The sequence below is a fragment of the Tamandua tetradactyla genome, chromosome 12 (assembly GCF_023851605.1).
Source record: "Tamandua tetradactyla isolate mTamTet1 chromosome 12, mTamTet1.pri, whole genome shotgun sequence".
In the NCBI taxonomy this organism is placed as follows: domain Eukaryota; kingdom Metazoa; phylum Chordata; class Mammalia; order Pilosa; family Myrmecophagidae; genus Tamandua; species Tamandua tetradactyla.
Window position 1 is genome coordinate 6,827,041 of NC_135338.1, and position 16,438 is coordinate 6,843,478.

At 43.7% G+C, this 16,438-nt stretch overlaps 1 protein-coding gene across 12 annotated transcripts in view; it reads right to left on the minus strand.

Moving 5' to 3' along the window:
- DACT1 (dishevelled binding antagonist of beta catenin 1) overlaps positions 1–3,907 on the minus strand; it is a 337,604-nt gene extending 333,697 nt beyond the window's left edge. For all 12 annotated transcript variants that reach the window (XR_013160191.1, XR_013160190.1, XR_013160189.1 and 9 more), the window contains exons 1-3: positions 3,545–3,907; positions 1,316–1,448; positions 455–610 (exon numbers count right to left, since the gene is read on the minus strand). Coding sequence is in view for 2 of the 12 variants with exons in the window: in XM_077122492.1 (XP_076978607.1) it covers positions 455–610; positions 1,316–1,448; positions 3,545–3,892 (637 nt within the window). In the remaining 10 variants the exon portion in view is untranslated. The remainder of the gene's footprint in view (positions 1–454; positions 611–1,315; positions 1,449–3,544) is intronic.
- Between the last annotated feature and the right edge of the window lie 12,531 nt (positions 3,908–16,438).

Sequence of the window (16,438 nt, forward strand, 5' to 3'; positions counted from 1 at the left end):
AACATAAATGGACCACTTCTCCCTAAAATACTATGTAGTCCTTGGCCAGGCTGGACAGTTAAATTTTATGGCAGCTCTTGGACTGACATATTTAACTTAGTGGTGAGCTTTCCCTTTAAATGATTAGAAGAAGAAAAGGGACCCAACATGGGTTTCAAAAGAAAATACAAGTCAAACTAACAGCAAAGGCTCAGAAACAGAGCTCAAGACCTTTAATATTAGATGGGATTGCTAATGATAATCCATTATTATATAAAGTCAACTGGCACCCCCCCCCCAAAAAAATACTGGAAAACTGGGTTCTGGATACAACTGTGGCACTAGACACTGCAAATAAATTAAATTTTCCCAAGTCTTTGTTTTTCCATCAGTAAAAGAGGTTGGAGCTAGGTAACCTCTGAGGGCCCTTGACTCTTTCCAACGAAAAATTTCTATCAGTTTGGAAAATTCTTACCTGCAGATTTGAGGCAACCATCTGAGATAGTCAGGGTGGCATCCAAGGGACTACAAAAGCAGGTGCTAGAATGACAACTGGATAAACACTCACTAAAGACCGAGTTAGAGGAATTGGAAAGGGATCCTGAAGTTCCATCACTCAGCTCATAAAAACCTACAAATAAAAATACCATTTGGAATTAAGATCATGTCAGTAATACATATTTGTGCTTAAATGGAAAAGGGATAATCGTTTAAGAAAGGGAGACGTTTTTTCTTTTGGCCAATTTTGTTTCACTAGATTTGGTGTCCTAATTTTATGGTTTTACCTCAAGCTAGCTTTAAGAAAAAGGAAAGAAACCATAACTATGAGGTATACTTCAAAGCTACTCTCATCCTCAAGTTGATCTCCCTCCCTGCCCCCACCTTTCTCCAAGGAAAGAGATCTACATCTGTCACAGCCTCAACTTTATCATGAACATTTCAGAAGAAATAACTTTAAGAAAAAAAAATATTTGTTTAAGGAGCCAAATGTTTTTTTTTAAAAAAAAAAAAAAACTTTTGAAGTGTTCTCAGGAAGTTGAAGTGTGACTAATATTCTAGCCTGGTTCTTTCTCAAGTTTCAAAGGATGACTGCTCTTCCAGAAATGTGAATACAACTTTTATTTTAAATTCAGGGGACTCCAGACAAATCAATCTCATTATTTTAAATATTGTAGTCTGGCTCTGTTTCCCTGTTATACAACTCAACGGTAGACTACCTTTCTGCACTGGAAACAGACTTCATTTGCAGGTCTGAGAATGTTAACCATGCAGAGATGAGGGGGAGGGGAAGGTATAAGAGTTGAGTGCAGAATTGTCCTTGTGCTCAGACACTCACCTGAGCTAGGCCGGCTGTCTGTCTCCAGATGCTCTTCAGATGTCTTTTCCACATCCAATCTCAGGTCACTTATCTGCTTGTCGAGTTCCTGCAACTGATTCAACAAGCCAGCATCTCTTCTCCTCAAACAATTCTGATTAGAAGGAAACAGAAAGGAAAAATGAATACACTCTAGTGACAAAGAACGAGTAAACCACTCTAAGTATTCAAATTACCCATCAGTTCACTAAATTCCTCTTTGGTTCATTAAATCTTCCAAAACCAAAATTTTTCTGGAGGAAACAAAGAAAAACTTCAAGACTATGTCCTATGTTTAATTTTACTTTCTCACATTTTGTCATGATATAAAGTTTCTTCATAAAAACAAAACTTGCTTTGTAGTTTCAACTAATATATACAAAATTATTTTTTTAAAAAAAAACACTTTTCAGTAGACATGTTCATTTGAAGTCAGAGTAACAGATTTTCTGTAATATGCTCTAATCTTACTTAGGTGAGATTTTCTGGCCAAATGTCTTGGCCTCGGCGTTTTGTTTTCTATTAGCTGCTTTGTGGGGTTTAATCAGTCTTAGGGCCTTTGAAAGTGAGAAACTAATACTAATAGCCAGTGCCAAGTATAATGTGAGCTGGCAAAATCCAAAACCCTCAAGGGAAGGTCCATCAAGATTTGAACTCAGTTCAGATTTCCAAAGGTAACAGATCTGTTGTGCTAACTCACACTGCCACCTAGTGCTTCCTATTGCTGGAAAAGCCAAAGGCATCTGGTTCAAATCAGAAATGCCAGTCTGCAAATGGAAACAGTACCACAAACACTGACTGGACTGGAATTCTCCTGACACACCACCTTTCCCCTCGAGAGGATAATAGGAATGCACCGCTCACAGTCTAGAGATTCATGAAGACAAAACCGTGCTTTGCACAAGGCAATGCATAAAATGTGAATGATGAGGCATAAGTACTGGAAATTGGCTCAAATTGATGTTCCATACAAAGCTGGTCTGCTACCAGAGAAACATATTAAATTGCCAAATAAGAGGTATGGCACAAATTATGAGGTACATCCTTAGAAAACAGATTCATATGAACATCTATTCCCCCAGTCTGTCTTTTGATTTTAAAAGATCGAACACACAGACATGTTTGTTTACTAGAATGAGTTTCTTCAAGAAAAAAGAACCAAACAGTAAAAGCACTTCATGCTGAAAAGAGATTTATATGAAAGCACATAAAAATAACTGCACAGCATCACTGCTTCATTGTGGAAGGGAAATTATCTAGCATGTGTCCATCCAGTTCCAGTTAGTATCACATGGTCAGGTAAGGATTTTTTACTGTTTGCAAAACTAAATTTTGAGGTCACTGAAACAAAGCTTGCCGCCATTATTCCGAGGCGGGGTCAAAAGCTGTTCATCGATACGTTAAGCTCCAAAGTTCTTTTCCTACGCTGTTAATAAAGACTGCATAGAATGACTGAGACGCTGACAGAAATCCAATAAGATAAATGCCCCCTGAGAGCAGGTTTGCTCTTCTTTCACCTCCACTATCAACCACTGCTAGCAGTACGTATAGAATATGAAGCGAGAGCGGACAATCTCCAGTTAAATTTCCATCATTTGCATCTAATTTCAGCTCCCTTTTACAAAAGGCTTTTATTTGAAAGTAAGCACCCGCCCGGACGAAAGCTGGCAGACCGGGGAGCCCTGGGCTATGCACGGCTCGCCAGGGGCGCTTCGGTGCAATGGTCTAAACTCAGCGTTAGACACTTAGCCACGCCACAAGCCCCCTCCTCGGCTTTTGTCCCCCCTCGGCGGGAAGGAGTGGAAGCTAAGAAGACCTGCAAACGAAATGGTGTTTTAAGTGAGGGTTCGCAAAACCTTTAGTGTCAGGGCAGGTATCCATCAAACTAGGGAGACCGAAGGTTACAACCAGGAGACTCTGAAAAGCGACCATCCCCTCCCCATAATCCGCGCGGGGTCGCCAACCCCTCACCTGCCCAGACACAAAGCGGCACCCCAGAAATGCGTGGGCGTGGGTAGCCCCCGCGCACCGAGCACAAGCAGGAATGGAACTCAGGGAGACACGGGAGGGGGTGGGGTGGGGGAAGGGTCCCGGTGATAGTGTGAATTTCTCCAGCCAGAGGCAACCAACCACGCGCCCATCCCGGGCCACCTGCCCCGATCCCCAGTCCGCTGCGGGGACAGCCGTGCCCCACCCTCGGGCACGACCTACCAATTGCTTCCGCAGCAGCAAGATGTTCTCCTCCAAGAACTTCTCCTCCAGGCGGCTGCGCTGCGCCGCCTCCCCGGGTAATTCCCCCGCGCAGGGCGCAACGGCGGCCCCCGCGTCTCCGGAGCCGCGCAGGGCGCCCCGGACCAGCAGCTCCTGGCGCTGGCGCAGGTACTCCAGCTCCGCCAGCCCGGCCAGCGTGGCCTCCTGCCGCTCCCGGGTGCGCTGCCGCTCCGTGTCCGCCTCGCCCTTCTCCCGCCAGCGCCCCTCGGGCTCCGCCGCGCGCTGCTCGCCCCGGGCCGGTGCCTGCGACTCCAGCTCCCTCGCGGTCCCGACGGGACTCGGCTTCATGGCCCAACCCCGCAGCGCGCACCCGTCACCGCAGCCGGGCCGCCCGGGCGGACGAGCGGAAGCGCTAGGGCTGCGATTGCTGGCTCATTCCGCACTGCAAACTGGCCACAGCCGCGAAAAGCGCTCGGGACCCGGGCGCAGCCGGCGGCTACAGCCGTCCCGCTCCGGGTGGCGGGGTGTGCGGCCGCAGCGCGTCCCTCTCCGCCGGCCCCGCAGCTGATAACGCCCTGTTCGGCACTGCGCCACGCGCGGGGGCCCGGCCGACCGCCGCCTGGCGCCCACCGCCGCCCCTCGCCGGCCCCCCGGCTCCGAAGCTCACTCCTCGGGCTCGCCCCTCTTTCTGTCAGGCGCGCCAGCCAGAGCTCGGCGCTCAGACGCGGCCCTCCTCCTTGCGCGGCCCTCGCGGCTCCTCCCTGTCTCCTCCCCTCTCTCGCCGCGGGCCTCTTCGCCCCCTTTTCGCGTTTACTGCGCCCAATATTTCAGTCGTTCCTTATTGGTTCTTCTCCATCGCACAATGCGAGGGGCGACCTCCTCGAGCCCCAGCATCCTGTTACAGTCGGACTCGCAGGCAGGGTCCGGGAAGAGACACAGCACTTTGGCTCCCCAGAGAACTTTCTGAAACTCAACCAAGTTTCAGCCCAAAATCTTAACCCTTTCCCCACACGTCCGCTGTTCACATTCACTGGGACTGATTTCGATTTCTTTTCACCTCACCAGGCAGCATACTGCGAGTGTATTCGTAAACAATTTCTGTAGGATTTTTAAACCCCACTTCATAAAGGCAGGCAATTGAAAACGCTATGCAATTCGACTCTGAAACTGTTTAACTCCTATCTTATTTTATTTTAATTTTTTTAACTATACATGCAACGGAAATCTTACTATGGAAGGCATTTAAAACTAAACAGGAGGATGTTCTGTCTGGCAAGCGATTGCATCAATGCTTTTTTACATGCACGTGCCCGCTTTGTTGTTTTGCGGTTTTTATTGTTGGTATTTAATCTGCATTCATAAAGGCCTGAATTTGAGTCACAGTTCCAAGCCATGACTAGTTATGCGGCAAGTTTCTTCGTCTGTCTGTCCTTCTATTTCCCCATCAGTAAAATGGAGCTGGTAACAGAAGTTGCCTGTTGTAAGAATTATGATAATACACAGTATACAATATATATAGGGGGGAGGTTACATTTAGAACATGGTTGGCACATTGTAAGGATTATGTAAGTTTGGGCTGTTTGGTTTTATTTTCCCCCTCCCCTTTCATTTTATAATGAGAACTTTCCTGCTGGGGTATTATTATAGTACGGTCATCTCTGCTTGGGACACTGGTCGCAGGAAATCTCAAATAGGAATCTGGAAATGCCACCAGCTGACTTGTCTATGGAAAAGGACCATATAAATAATAACAACTGTAAGAAGCAGTACACCCAAGGGCCTCAGAAATTGAATCCATCAAATCACAAGTGTTGAAATTCAGGCAGGTGTGTTGACGCATCCTGTTATTTCAGACTCTGACACCTTTGCTGAGCTGCTTCTCCTGTCCCTGCCTCTCCCTTTCTCCTTCCCTTCTATGAGTTCTAACTTTCCTTCCAACATCAGTCAGTTCAGCTTCTCGCCTCTGAACTCCAGTTACTGCGTGAACATCTATCCGACCCTTACCAGGTGCCAGTTGTCTGGTATGTGTATGCACACATCCTTGTATGTAGGTGTGTATAAATATCTCTTCTCTCCAAGCTCCCTGCAGACGGGGTATTTTTTCAGTATCCCAGGACTCGACACGGTGCCTTGCAAGCATTTGGTGCCTTGCAAGCATTTAACTGATGATTGCTAGAGAGAGACTCAAGAAAACGTAGGTTGGCTGTAAATCATTTTTTCATTAACATCCTTTTAACTAACTTTATACCTTGTCACTGTCCACTCTGCTCCCCAGTGCTGCCCCTCACAGACACAAAAGGAACCATAACGGCCACCTTGGTTCATAATTAGCAAGATTGCATATTAGATCTAAGAATGAAATTATGTTCAGTTGTTCATAAGGATACAAAATCAATTCCATTCAGGTCACCTATTCTTTATGCCAACTGTGTGTCAAACACTAAATGTGATAATACAGTAACTAATTTTCCTCCCTAGGTTTTAGTAAGAGACTAAAGAATAGTGACTTCTCCTGCCTGCCAAATGCCATTCACCCATGTCCTCTGTCATTGTTTCGTCCTATTCATTTCTAAGCAAGCTTCTTGCTTCCTAGTTCTGAATTAGATTCCCGCTGGCTGGGTGGAGTCTATTATTGTGGCCTGTGTTATGTCACACATTGACAACTATATTTAGGAGGAAAAAAAGCTGAAACATGTTTTTACACACTTCTAATAAATCTTGTTAAAGCAGACAGACAAGTCGTTATGTCTCCAAACTTCCCCACCTACCCACCCCACCCCCCTCCCTACCAAATGCCACTTAGAGCTGGCTCATTAGTCCAAAGTAAACCATTTGCCATAACAGCTTGTACATCTCCATGAAAAAGTGTTCCCAGCAAGTTTAAAATATTAAAAATAATGTATTCAGATGGTTCGGCCAATAAAATGGTCACCAATAGGAAAAAAGGTTATGCTTTCCAAAGTATCCATTACACATTAATAAATAATGGTGTTCATTCACATGCCAATTAAAACAAACTTGGGCTGTCAAATGAAGTTAGAAACAAGGAGCTCAATGCTGTAATTGTTTTTCCAGGAAAACTCCCAATGCTGTCAGATTAAGTGTGACTGGTTGGTTTGCCCCTATTCTCTTTTTAACCCAACAGCCACATTTTCTCCTCTCCAGTCTAGTTCCTTGGCTCTTCTTTCCTCTTTGATTCCTTGTTTAGGTTGCAGGTATTCAGGAGGCAGTTGAAGGTAATCACCCACTGCTCCCTTCTGTTTCTCACTTTCCCCTACTGTTTTGGTTTTTCCTTTCCTTTCTTTTTAAAGTTGGTGCTTCTTCCTCAACTAATGTCACTTCTGTCACCTCCTTTCTAATATTGCTTAACCCTAGTTCATTCTTTTACTTTCCCTGGAAGCCTCTGTCTTTTCAGAAAAGCTGGTAATCCACACTCAGAAAGTGTGGTACTAAAAATAGGGTGAATCTATTGCCCAGAAGCTTAGGAGACTAATACAAAGTTGCTAACATGAAAAAGAGTCTTGATTGAATAAGCCATGGCTGTGGTTGTACAACTTCTGCTTAAAGATATTTCCTAGGTCCCTGAAATCACACAGTCTGACGCCTTGCCCTCGGGCAGAACAGCTCCCAACAGCACCCACACTAAAGGCTGAGCATCATTCTACAAATGCCTCATGCAGCAGGGAACATTCTATTGCAGACAGGCAAAGCAAGGAACATCCATTGCGCATTTTGCTATAGAGCAAAACAACAAATTGATGCCTTGCAGCTTTTATGGCCAAACACACACACATGATGTAATTGGGGAAAGCTGTCTTGGACTAAAGTAAAGGGCAATCCTTTGAGTTAGGGTGATGACCACCATTTGAGGGTCTGGGATCAAAGCTCCAGCCAGACATCAAAGCCCATTTGAGTCTGATGCCAAAAGAGCCACACTGAATTAAACTTCATGTATACACTAATTATAACCTGACCTCACAATCAAGCTTCAGTGAGCACATAGAGGAAAGAAAGCAGACATTGAAACAAAAGATCAAGAAAAGGGAAAGTTGGTAGCAAAACTGGGCAATATCATGAGCCTGAACACTTTAAACATCTTTTGAGGGCAAAGGGGAATAAGGGAATGGCTGGGGAAACAGCAAACTTTTGACAATGCTCGTCTTGTTTGAAAGGCTATGGAACAGCTCCTTCCAGCCTCACTGACTGGTGCACAACCGAGGCATCCTGATCTTTGGAAGAAAAGGTCATCTTTTAGCTAAATTTTTGCATTGTTAAAGAGATTCCAGGTCACTTTATGAAGTGACTTGAAGAAGCAGAAGGTAGCTCCATGAAGTTAGGAGTTCTTCAAGCTGCTCAGGCTTCCTCATACCAAGCACTGTGAGTTCCAAAGATACTCCAATCTGTCCAAGCACGAACTGTGCTTCCCGTGGTCTTAATCACCAAAGTCTCCACCAAGCTCAGATTTCAATCCCTTGGCTCTGGCATTTCTACTGGTCATCTTTACAGACAGAAGGTACAATGCACTAAGTGTGCAAATACTCTAGAGCAGCATATACCAGTACTCACACCATGAAACAATTAAGACTACTGTAGCCCCAGACACAATTTACAAGTGCTTCAGAGACAGATGGTCTCATTAAACAATTGTAGTTGGTGGATTTTTGCTGCCCTTACTCTGCTTTATTGGGACTATTCCCCAAGCATTTGAAACTCTCAAACTCATGGACTAACAACCATTGCACATCTGATTTGATAAATTATAAAACATTTTCAAACATATTTTTGTAGATAAGCATTAACAATGGCTTAAAATAACAAACTCTAAATTTAAAACCTTTAATAAGAGAGAAACCAAAGAAAGCAGACATTTTATAGGATAAAGCAAGTATATACCATCATCATTACATTGTACCTCTTTAGGGATCATTTATTCAACAGATATTTATCGAGAACTTAATATACGTCAAGCACTATGCTCGGCTCGGGGATACAAAGGTGATCAAATCAGACATAGATCCCACCTTCATGGACTGTGTGGTCTAGGAAAGAAACTGGCACTAACTAAATCATTTTTTGCACATATACATATGTGTGTATGTATTTGTGCTTGTGTGTGTATAATTCCGAATTGTGAAACTACCACAATTTGCAAAATTATATTTTAAAAAACAGATATAGTCTATGATTAGATACAAAAACTCACACTCAAATGAAATCACACACAAAAAATTATACTGGCTTTTATAAAACTTAAGTTTTTGCAGAGAATGGGATCTTACATTTTACTCTTTATTGTCTTTATTTTTAAAAATAATGTATTCTCCTTAAAGCTACATTTGAAATTTGTAAAGGGAGATAATCGCTTTATAGCACAACAATTCGATATTTTCACCTAAATATCATTCATTGAGGGTAGCAACTGGTATAGGTAAATACATTTTAAAATAACAAATTACCAGGTGGGCTATAGTAGCTCAGTGGCAGAGTTCTCACCTGCCATGCTGGACACACGGGTTCGATTCCTGGTGCCTGCCCATGCAGGGGTGAAAAAAAAAAACAACTAATTGCCTTACAGATCTATTTATTAACTTTTCCTAAGAACAATCCCAGAAAGGAGAAAAAGAAAGCATCACTTCAACCCATTATATACCATCAGCAATTTCCAATATGGTTTCTACATTAGCAGAAAGAAATCAACGAGACAACGTTTATGCTAGAAAGCCCTCCGTTATTAGCATGAAAGCAGATGCTTTTGCATTAACAGCTAGACGACTGACCCAGTTCTTTCATTTCATTTGCTTCTATGAACCAAGCCTCTCTGGGGCCAGAAAGAAATCGAACCAGACTCAAAACGAAGTCCCACACTGAGCCCTCTGCCTGTGATTGCCTGGAAGAACCACACAGTCACTTAAATTAAGATACCCTGGGGGCCTCAGGATCCCCATGGAAAATCCCAGAATGCCATTATCACCTGGTGAGGTACTGAAAGCAGCCCCCACTGCTGGTTGAGGCTTAGGGCCCCCCACCCCCACCCCAGGCAACGGGGAGCCCCCTTCCTCTAATCCAGTTGTGTCTCCACAGCCATGCAGTGTGAAGAATAGCACGTTCACTTCAAACAGAAATGGGGCCTTGAGTGTGTTAGGGCTAAGGGGAAGGGGTAGGGGGGCTGTGAGGAGTCTCCGATTCAAAGAGAAGTCAGCTGGGATGACAGCCTGTGGCTGGACGCGGCTCCAGCTTCCAGGAGGATTGATAGGAACGCTAGGGGCTTCATTTTCATCTTCCTCGCACCCCAGGGGTCCCTCCCTCCTGAGCTGGGATTCTTTGAAGTCAGTGAGGATGATTTTGACAACAGATGGAACAATTCGCTTCTGTTCGGTTTGGTCTGGGCAGACCAATTTAAACAGACACAGGGGAGTTTTGCGTAATGATAAAGCAGTGATGCTATTTTGTTACACCCAACTCTTCCCGCTCCGAGGCCAATGGTGAAAGGATGTGCAGTCTGAACCTATATGTGAACTCCAGCTGCACAGCATTTCACGACTCTACACAGGGTCCACTATCCACTAGCTTTGCTAACTTTGACCTCTCTCAGCCTCAATTTTCTCTTCTTCCGGGCTTATTTTAACCTTCTAGAGATGTTTTGAAATGCCTGGAAATAACTGTTGGTTACCCCAAACCCCAACCCCACCACGACCACCATCCACCCACCCTACACACAAAGAATGTACAGTTAAGGAAATTCCAATCAAATAAAAATTACCAGTAGATGGATGGGAGATAGAATGATGAATAGACAGAATGATACGGCAAAAATGTTAAAAATTGGTGGATCTGGGTGGAGGGTATGTTGGATTCTCTGTATGGGTTCTGCATTCTTTTTGCAACTGTCCAGCAAGTTTGACATTATTTCAGAATAAAAAGTTGAAAACGATTGCCATTAGCCATCATAATGCTCTGACCATTTTCATAGAGCCTACATGTCATATTACTTTCAGAATGCTTTATTTGGTTTAATGCTATAAGTAGGTCTGAAAGACTTCTGAAGGTAGCGCTGGGGTCCATCCCTGCCCCTCCCCTTCACACACACGCACACACCTCCCTCACCCCTCCACTCTCTTGCGTGGACCAAGTCTCCGCAACATGGGGTGGCCAAGTTGCAACACTGGAAGCACACTGTTGTAAGCCTTATGGACCAGTGGAGCAGCATGGTGTACTGAAAAGGATATGACCTGACACCAGGGTTCAACTCCTTGAAAAGTTTAACCTTTCTGAGCCTAACCTGCCTCATTTTTACAGTGAAGCTCACATTTAATTTACAGAGTTCAAAGAGATAGGGAATGTGAAGGGCCTAGCACAGTAGATGCTGCATAAATGTTGACTCCCTTCTTTCTTCTTCATATTTCATGTGAAGTATTACTTAGGTTAATGAAGTTTAATCAGTACCCCCTCTTTATGCATAGCTTTTTATGATGGAAATTTTCAAAACACAAAAGTAGAGAAAATAGCATAGTGAATCTCCATGAATCCATCACTCAGATAAACAGATTTGAAAGATTATAATCAGGCCCCACTTAGAAGTGGTTATTTTGATCATTTTAGTACCAGCAAAAATAAAATAGTTACAGAGCTATTTCCACTGTTAGCTTTGTGCCAGCCGTATCATTGGCACTCAACAAATGCTAGATGGTGTTATTACCTTCATTAGCAAGTTTTTTTTTTCTAGAACTTATCCAAAACTTTTTATGAACCTTAGAATACACCTCTTATCCAAAGTATGCAAGACATTTTCCCACAATCCTTATAATATATCATGAAGTGAGGACACAAAGGAACACTGAAGTAAAAAGCGGTGTAGTGACTCTCCTAGCATCTGAGGACAAGCCCTCGGTTCTGGTTTTGTGGTTCTGATTATTCTTGTACAGGAATGACTTTCTCTCTTGCATCCCGTGTCCCCACTGGGCTTGACAGTAAGCCTGAGAGCCATCCGTGATGCAGCCCTACCGCTCCAGGGTAAGTATCAGGACTGGATGAAGGTGCAATGGTCAAAGTCATAGAATCTGGACCAAAGTTCTTTTAGGAAAATAATCAGGTAAGCCAAATTAGCTTGAAAATTAATTAAAACATCCCCTATGGTCTAGATTGGGTTCCCTCCATTTGGGTTTCAAGGCATTTTTCAGGAATAACTAAATTTACTGTTACGTAGATTAAAATTAATGGTCCCATTTAGCTATTGTTACATGCGGACATTGAAGCCAAGAACGTGACTTCAGAAACTCAGAAGTGAACGCTTGGCTTAAATAGTATTTGCCTTTCTTGTTCAGTTAGATTTTAAACCCTTCAAGGGCAGAGACAAATCCCACTTCATCTCCAAAGCCCTTACAATAAACCTCAATACAAAGCAGATACTCAACAAATGCTTGTTTAATTCAATTGCCTTTCAAGATAAATTGAACTTGAATCCCCCGTCTGTGATACCCCAAAAGGACTGACTTTAGGAAATGCTATAAATAGATATTGAGTAACAAACCAAAATTGGGTGATTTTCCTGTCTACGCCACTTTTAGAAACATGTCTTCCGACCTTTGTGCCTTTTAGGAAAATATGAGAAAATAGGGAAAAGGGAAACAGTTCCATTTCTGAAAAGATAAGAATAAGGTCTGATAAAGGCAAAAGGCATTTGGGGTCAGCTGAGTTAAAACAAACGCAGACTACTCAGGCTGTTGGAAGTTGACAAGAAACAGAGAATGACCCATCAGTCCATTGTGGGGCACAAAGCAGCTTAATCAGCATTTCATCAATGGCGGGGGTGGGGGGGTTGGGGGGGATACCAAGGGGTAGCAAAGGCAAGGGAGACTGGCAGTCAGTGAAAAGTCCTGGCTGTTTTTACCTAAAGAGTTTCTACCTGAACGCTTCTCTGTGTATGTGCATGTGTCTGTGTGTGTGTATATACAAAGAACAGCAGACACTATCACTTACTTGGAGTTCAGCCTTTCTTGGTGCTTCTAGGACTGGAATTCCTAAGAAGGTTCTCTAACATAGTTTCATTTTGTTTTGCTGTCAGTTCAGCTTACTTCTTTGTGGTGGTCCATAGTACCTCACTGAGTTCCAGCACCTACTATATGCTTAATAAATGTTTGCTGAATTGGGTAAGGAAAAGGGCTGGAGATCATAAATATGATGTTGATTGCCAGCTCCACAGAGGATCTTACTTTGGTAAGGGATCTTCTCTGAAAACAGTTCCTTTCCAAAGATGGGAACATATGAGACTGCCTCTTGAGCAAAAAAGATGTACATTAAAAACTGCTCAAACTCCAAGCCTTTCCATCCTCTGAACTTATACTCCACAGACCCAAATATACCCTGACTGATACCGGGCTCTTCCCAGGAATTTTCCAGGAAGCCAAGACCTTTCTTTGCCGACTTCCAGCTGCTGTGACTGCAGCTGCTTCAGTCAGCGTGAGGGAGGGAAACCTAGTTCAGCTGCACAATGGGTGTCACTTTTTGTACTTCACAGTGTACAGTGTGCCTGGGGGATTTCACTAGCTTAGAAAAAGCAACACACACAAAAATCTGGAGCTTACATGCACCTCCTGTTCTCCCCCCTTTAGCTCATATCCACATCGGGGAATTCGGTTTCTCTGTTTTCAGTGGAGCTGAATCTAATCTACAATTACAGCCCATCCCACACTCCTGTCTGTTCCAGTTGTGCCTTCTGACATTGTCCAATCCACACGACCCCACCCTTTTCTCCGTCCCCCCCTTTGGGAGAATCCTTCCCCCGCACCCCCCACGCCCTGTCTCAAAGGACCCTAAATAAGCGGCTTGGCAGAGGAACGCAGTGGAAAAGAAAATGGATCTTTGGCACACTGGCCCTGTTGAAGAAACCCAGAAAACTGAGAGAAGTTTAGCATGTGACCCAAGCATTGGCTTTGATCATTAATAACCTAAGAAGAGAAGAATGCACATAAATATATGTATAGTCTGTGTTCTCAGGCACCACTGGTTAAATGCCCAAATCCTTGGTCTTTATAAAACAGTTCACTATCTTGTTCCCCTCCCAGGAATAAAATGAACTCGTTGACCTGTTCCCCACATGATCCCAAGGACCAAAAATCCAAAGCTAGGTGGCTGTGTTTCCGCCTCACTGTACCCGTTGTGCTCTGTGTGTCCTGACCAGAAGCCAATCAGAGGCACGTAAGGAGGCTATGCTAAGAAGTGACCCAGCTGCTTATAAACAAAAGCTCTTCCTTCTCGTCAAGGCAACAGCATTTAAACTGCTGAAAATTATCAGCCTCAAGTCATGTGAATTTCATCGCAGAGCTACAAATTCAGGAAATGGGAAGCAGGAGAAGTTTCCTTTTTTTTTTTTTTAATTGCCTCCAGATGTGACACACAGAAGAATCTTTATGAAAATATCACACAGTAGCCAGTGCTTCCCGATTTCTTCTTCTGTCACCCTGGTCAAAGACGAAAAATAAATACACTGACCAGAGAAAGAAGCTCTAGGTTTCTGGGATCAGCTTTAATATTGCAGGGTTTCCTGTTCCTTGCCCTGCCCGCCTCCAGCCACCTTACACTACCTTGACTTGTCCTTTTCCCATAACACGTAACACCCAAATACACTATATAGTTTACTTCCTTATTATGTTTATTGTTTATTGCCTGTCTCCCTTGCTAGAATGTAAGCTCTGCAGAAGCAAGGATCTTTGTTTTGTTCACTGATATATCCTGAGGGCCTAGAACTGTCCCTGGCACACAAGCTTGCTCACATAAATATTTGAGTAAGTGAATGGATGGTTCATATTGTCAACTCTTATTAGATCAAAGTTCCTAGCCCTATCTCCAAGTTAACTGTAATGCCACATGCCCACATGACGCCCCTAAAATGTCACAGGGATAATCCTAATCTTATTTCCTTCACTTTCTTTACCCCCTTTCCCCTACTTCTTTTCCCAGAATATCTACTTTTGTCAAGGATAACACAACCTACTGGTCCTTACACTAAAATCCTTATTCTTTCTATTACTTTTACCTCTCTTCATCCCTCAGATTCCCTGTTTATCAAATTCCTAGAGATGCTTTCTTCCAAACTCTCTCTCCAATTTGTCTCTTCCTCTCTATTCTCTCTGCCAGCACCCTCAATCTACACAATTATCACCTCAAATAGACTCCTAATTGGCCTCCGGGCCTCCAAGTCTCTCCCCCCTACCGGCTCTTTTGCATATCATAAGCATCGTTTTGATCACATCAGGCCTCTGCCAAAGCTGTCTGTGCTCTGGGCCACCTATCACCCCAGACCTTCCTGAGTGGTCAAATGGTCAGGAGTTAGGTCTTGGAAAAATAGGAAGCATTGCATGGACAGATGAGTTGATGTGGTGGAGTAAAGGAGCAAGGGAGAAGACTATGAGTGCCAGAATAAAGAATCTGGACCCCATCCTGGAAGTCATGAAAACGAACTGTTAGAAGAGAAGTAGATCAGGGGACGGGCGAGATGAAAATGGTATTTTAGAGAAGACGTCTTCTAGCGAATGGCTATAGGTGCCACTGGACTGACCGGAGGCAGAATTCATGGATTAATGACAAGATATTTCTGACGATTCATTCAACAATATCTACTGAGGGCTGACTGTATCCCGGCCAGTGTTCAAAGTGCTGGGGAGATACACAGGGAATAGTCATTTCCTGGGATCCTGGGAACAGGGAGGGAGGAAGCACCAGAGACCAATGACAAACCAGCACAGCCTCTTATCGCCCATCCTGGCCACGTCCCCTGGCCCAGTGCAGTTTCTCAGATTGAAAATAAGCACAGTTAGCCAGTCCTGGCATTACGATACCAATTCTCTTGCTTAAACCTGCTGCCCCTAAAGACTTGGACCAGAGTTAGGAAAGAAGAGGAAGCATTTCTTCTAAGAGTCAACAAACTTACTACAAATGGTCAGAAAGTAAATATTTTAATCTTTGTGGACCCTCCAGGCTCTGTCACAGTTACTCACCTCTGTCACCGGGGCATGAGAGCCACCACAGACAGTACATAGTGAGTGAGCATCGCGCCTGTGTTTCAATAAAACTTTATTTACAAAAACAGGGCGCAGACCACATTTGGTCTGCAGGTCAGAATTCACTTATCCCTGCAGGAAGATATTAGGGTATTTTAAATATGAAGCCCGGTTTTAACTAGGGTAGCTAACATGGAAGAAGATAAAAAGAATGAGTTTGTGAACCGAGAAAGCTGGGATTAAATCCCAACTCTGCAAACAAAAGCTATGAGGCATTAGAAAATTTAAACGAAGTTTCCTAATGTGTAAAACGAGAGGCAGCATGGCACAGTGGTCTAGAGCCAACTTGCCTGGGTTCACACCTCACCGTGGCCACTTTCTCCCTTTGTAATCCTAGAGAAATTTCTTAATCTGTCTGAGCTTCAGCTTCCTCAACTGTTTTTCAAAGGGATAAAAAATATCACCTTCCTCCTTGAGAGGATTAAATGAGATCATACATCTCAAGTCCTGGGTCCAATGGAAGCCCAGAATGACTATCATTATTATTATTATTACTATGAAAATTGCCAAGGCACGGCTATTGAGACAGTATGTGAAGGTATTCCGTTTCTTATTTCAGAAATTAAGAATAGAGACGCGTTGTTCTGTTTTTACCCTTCTGTACTTGCTAAACATTTTTAGCACAACTGCAGGAAGCTGAAGTCGCTTTGTAAAGGAGCCACTGCTTTTTCAGATGATTGCCTTTAAGTGGCTTTCAAATTCTGAAGGTTGCCATGCATAATGTATTATGCTGATGTCAGGATTAAATTTGTTTTCCATTCATTTTCCTCTTACCTCCATCAAGGGTTTTGATGGACAGAACTTTGTGTCAAGAGGAGACTGCCTTGACTTCCTCTCA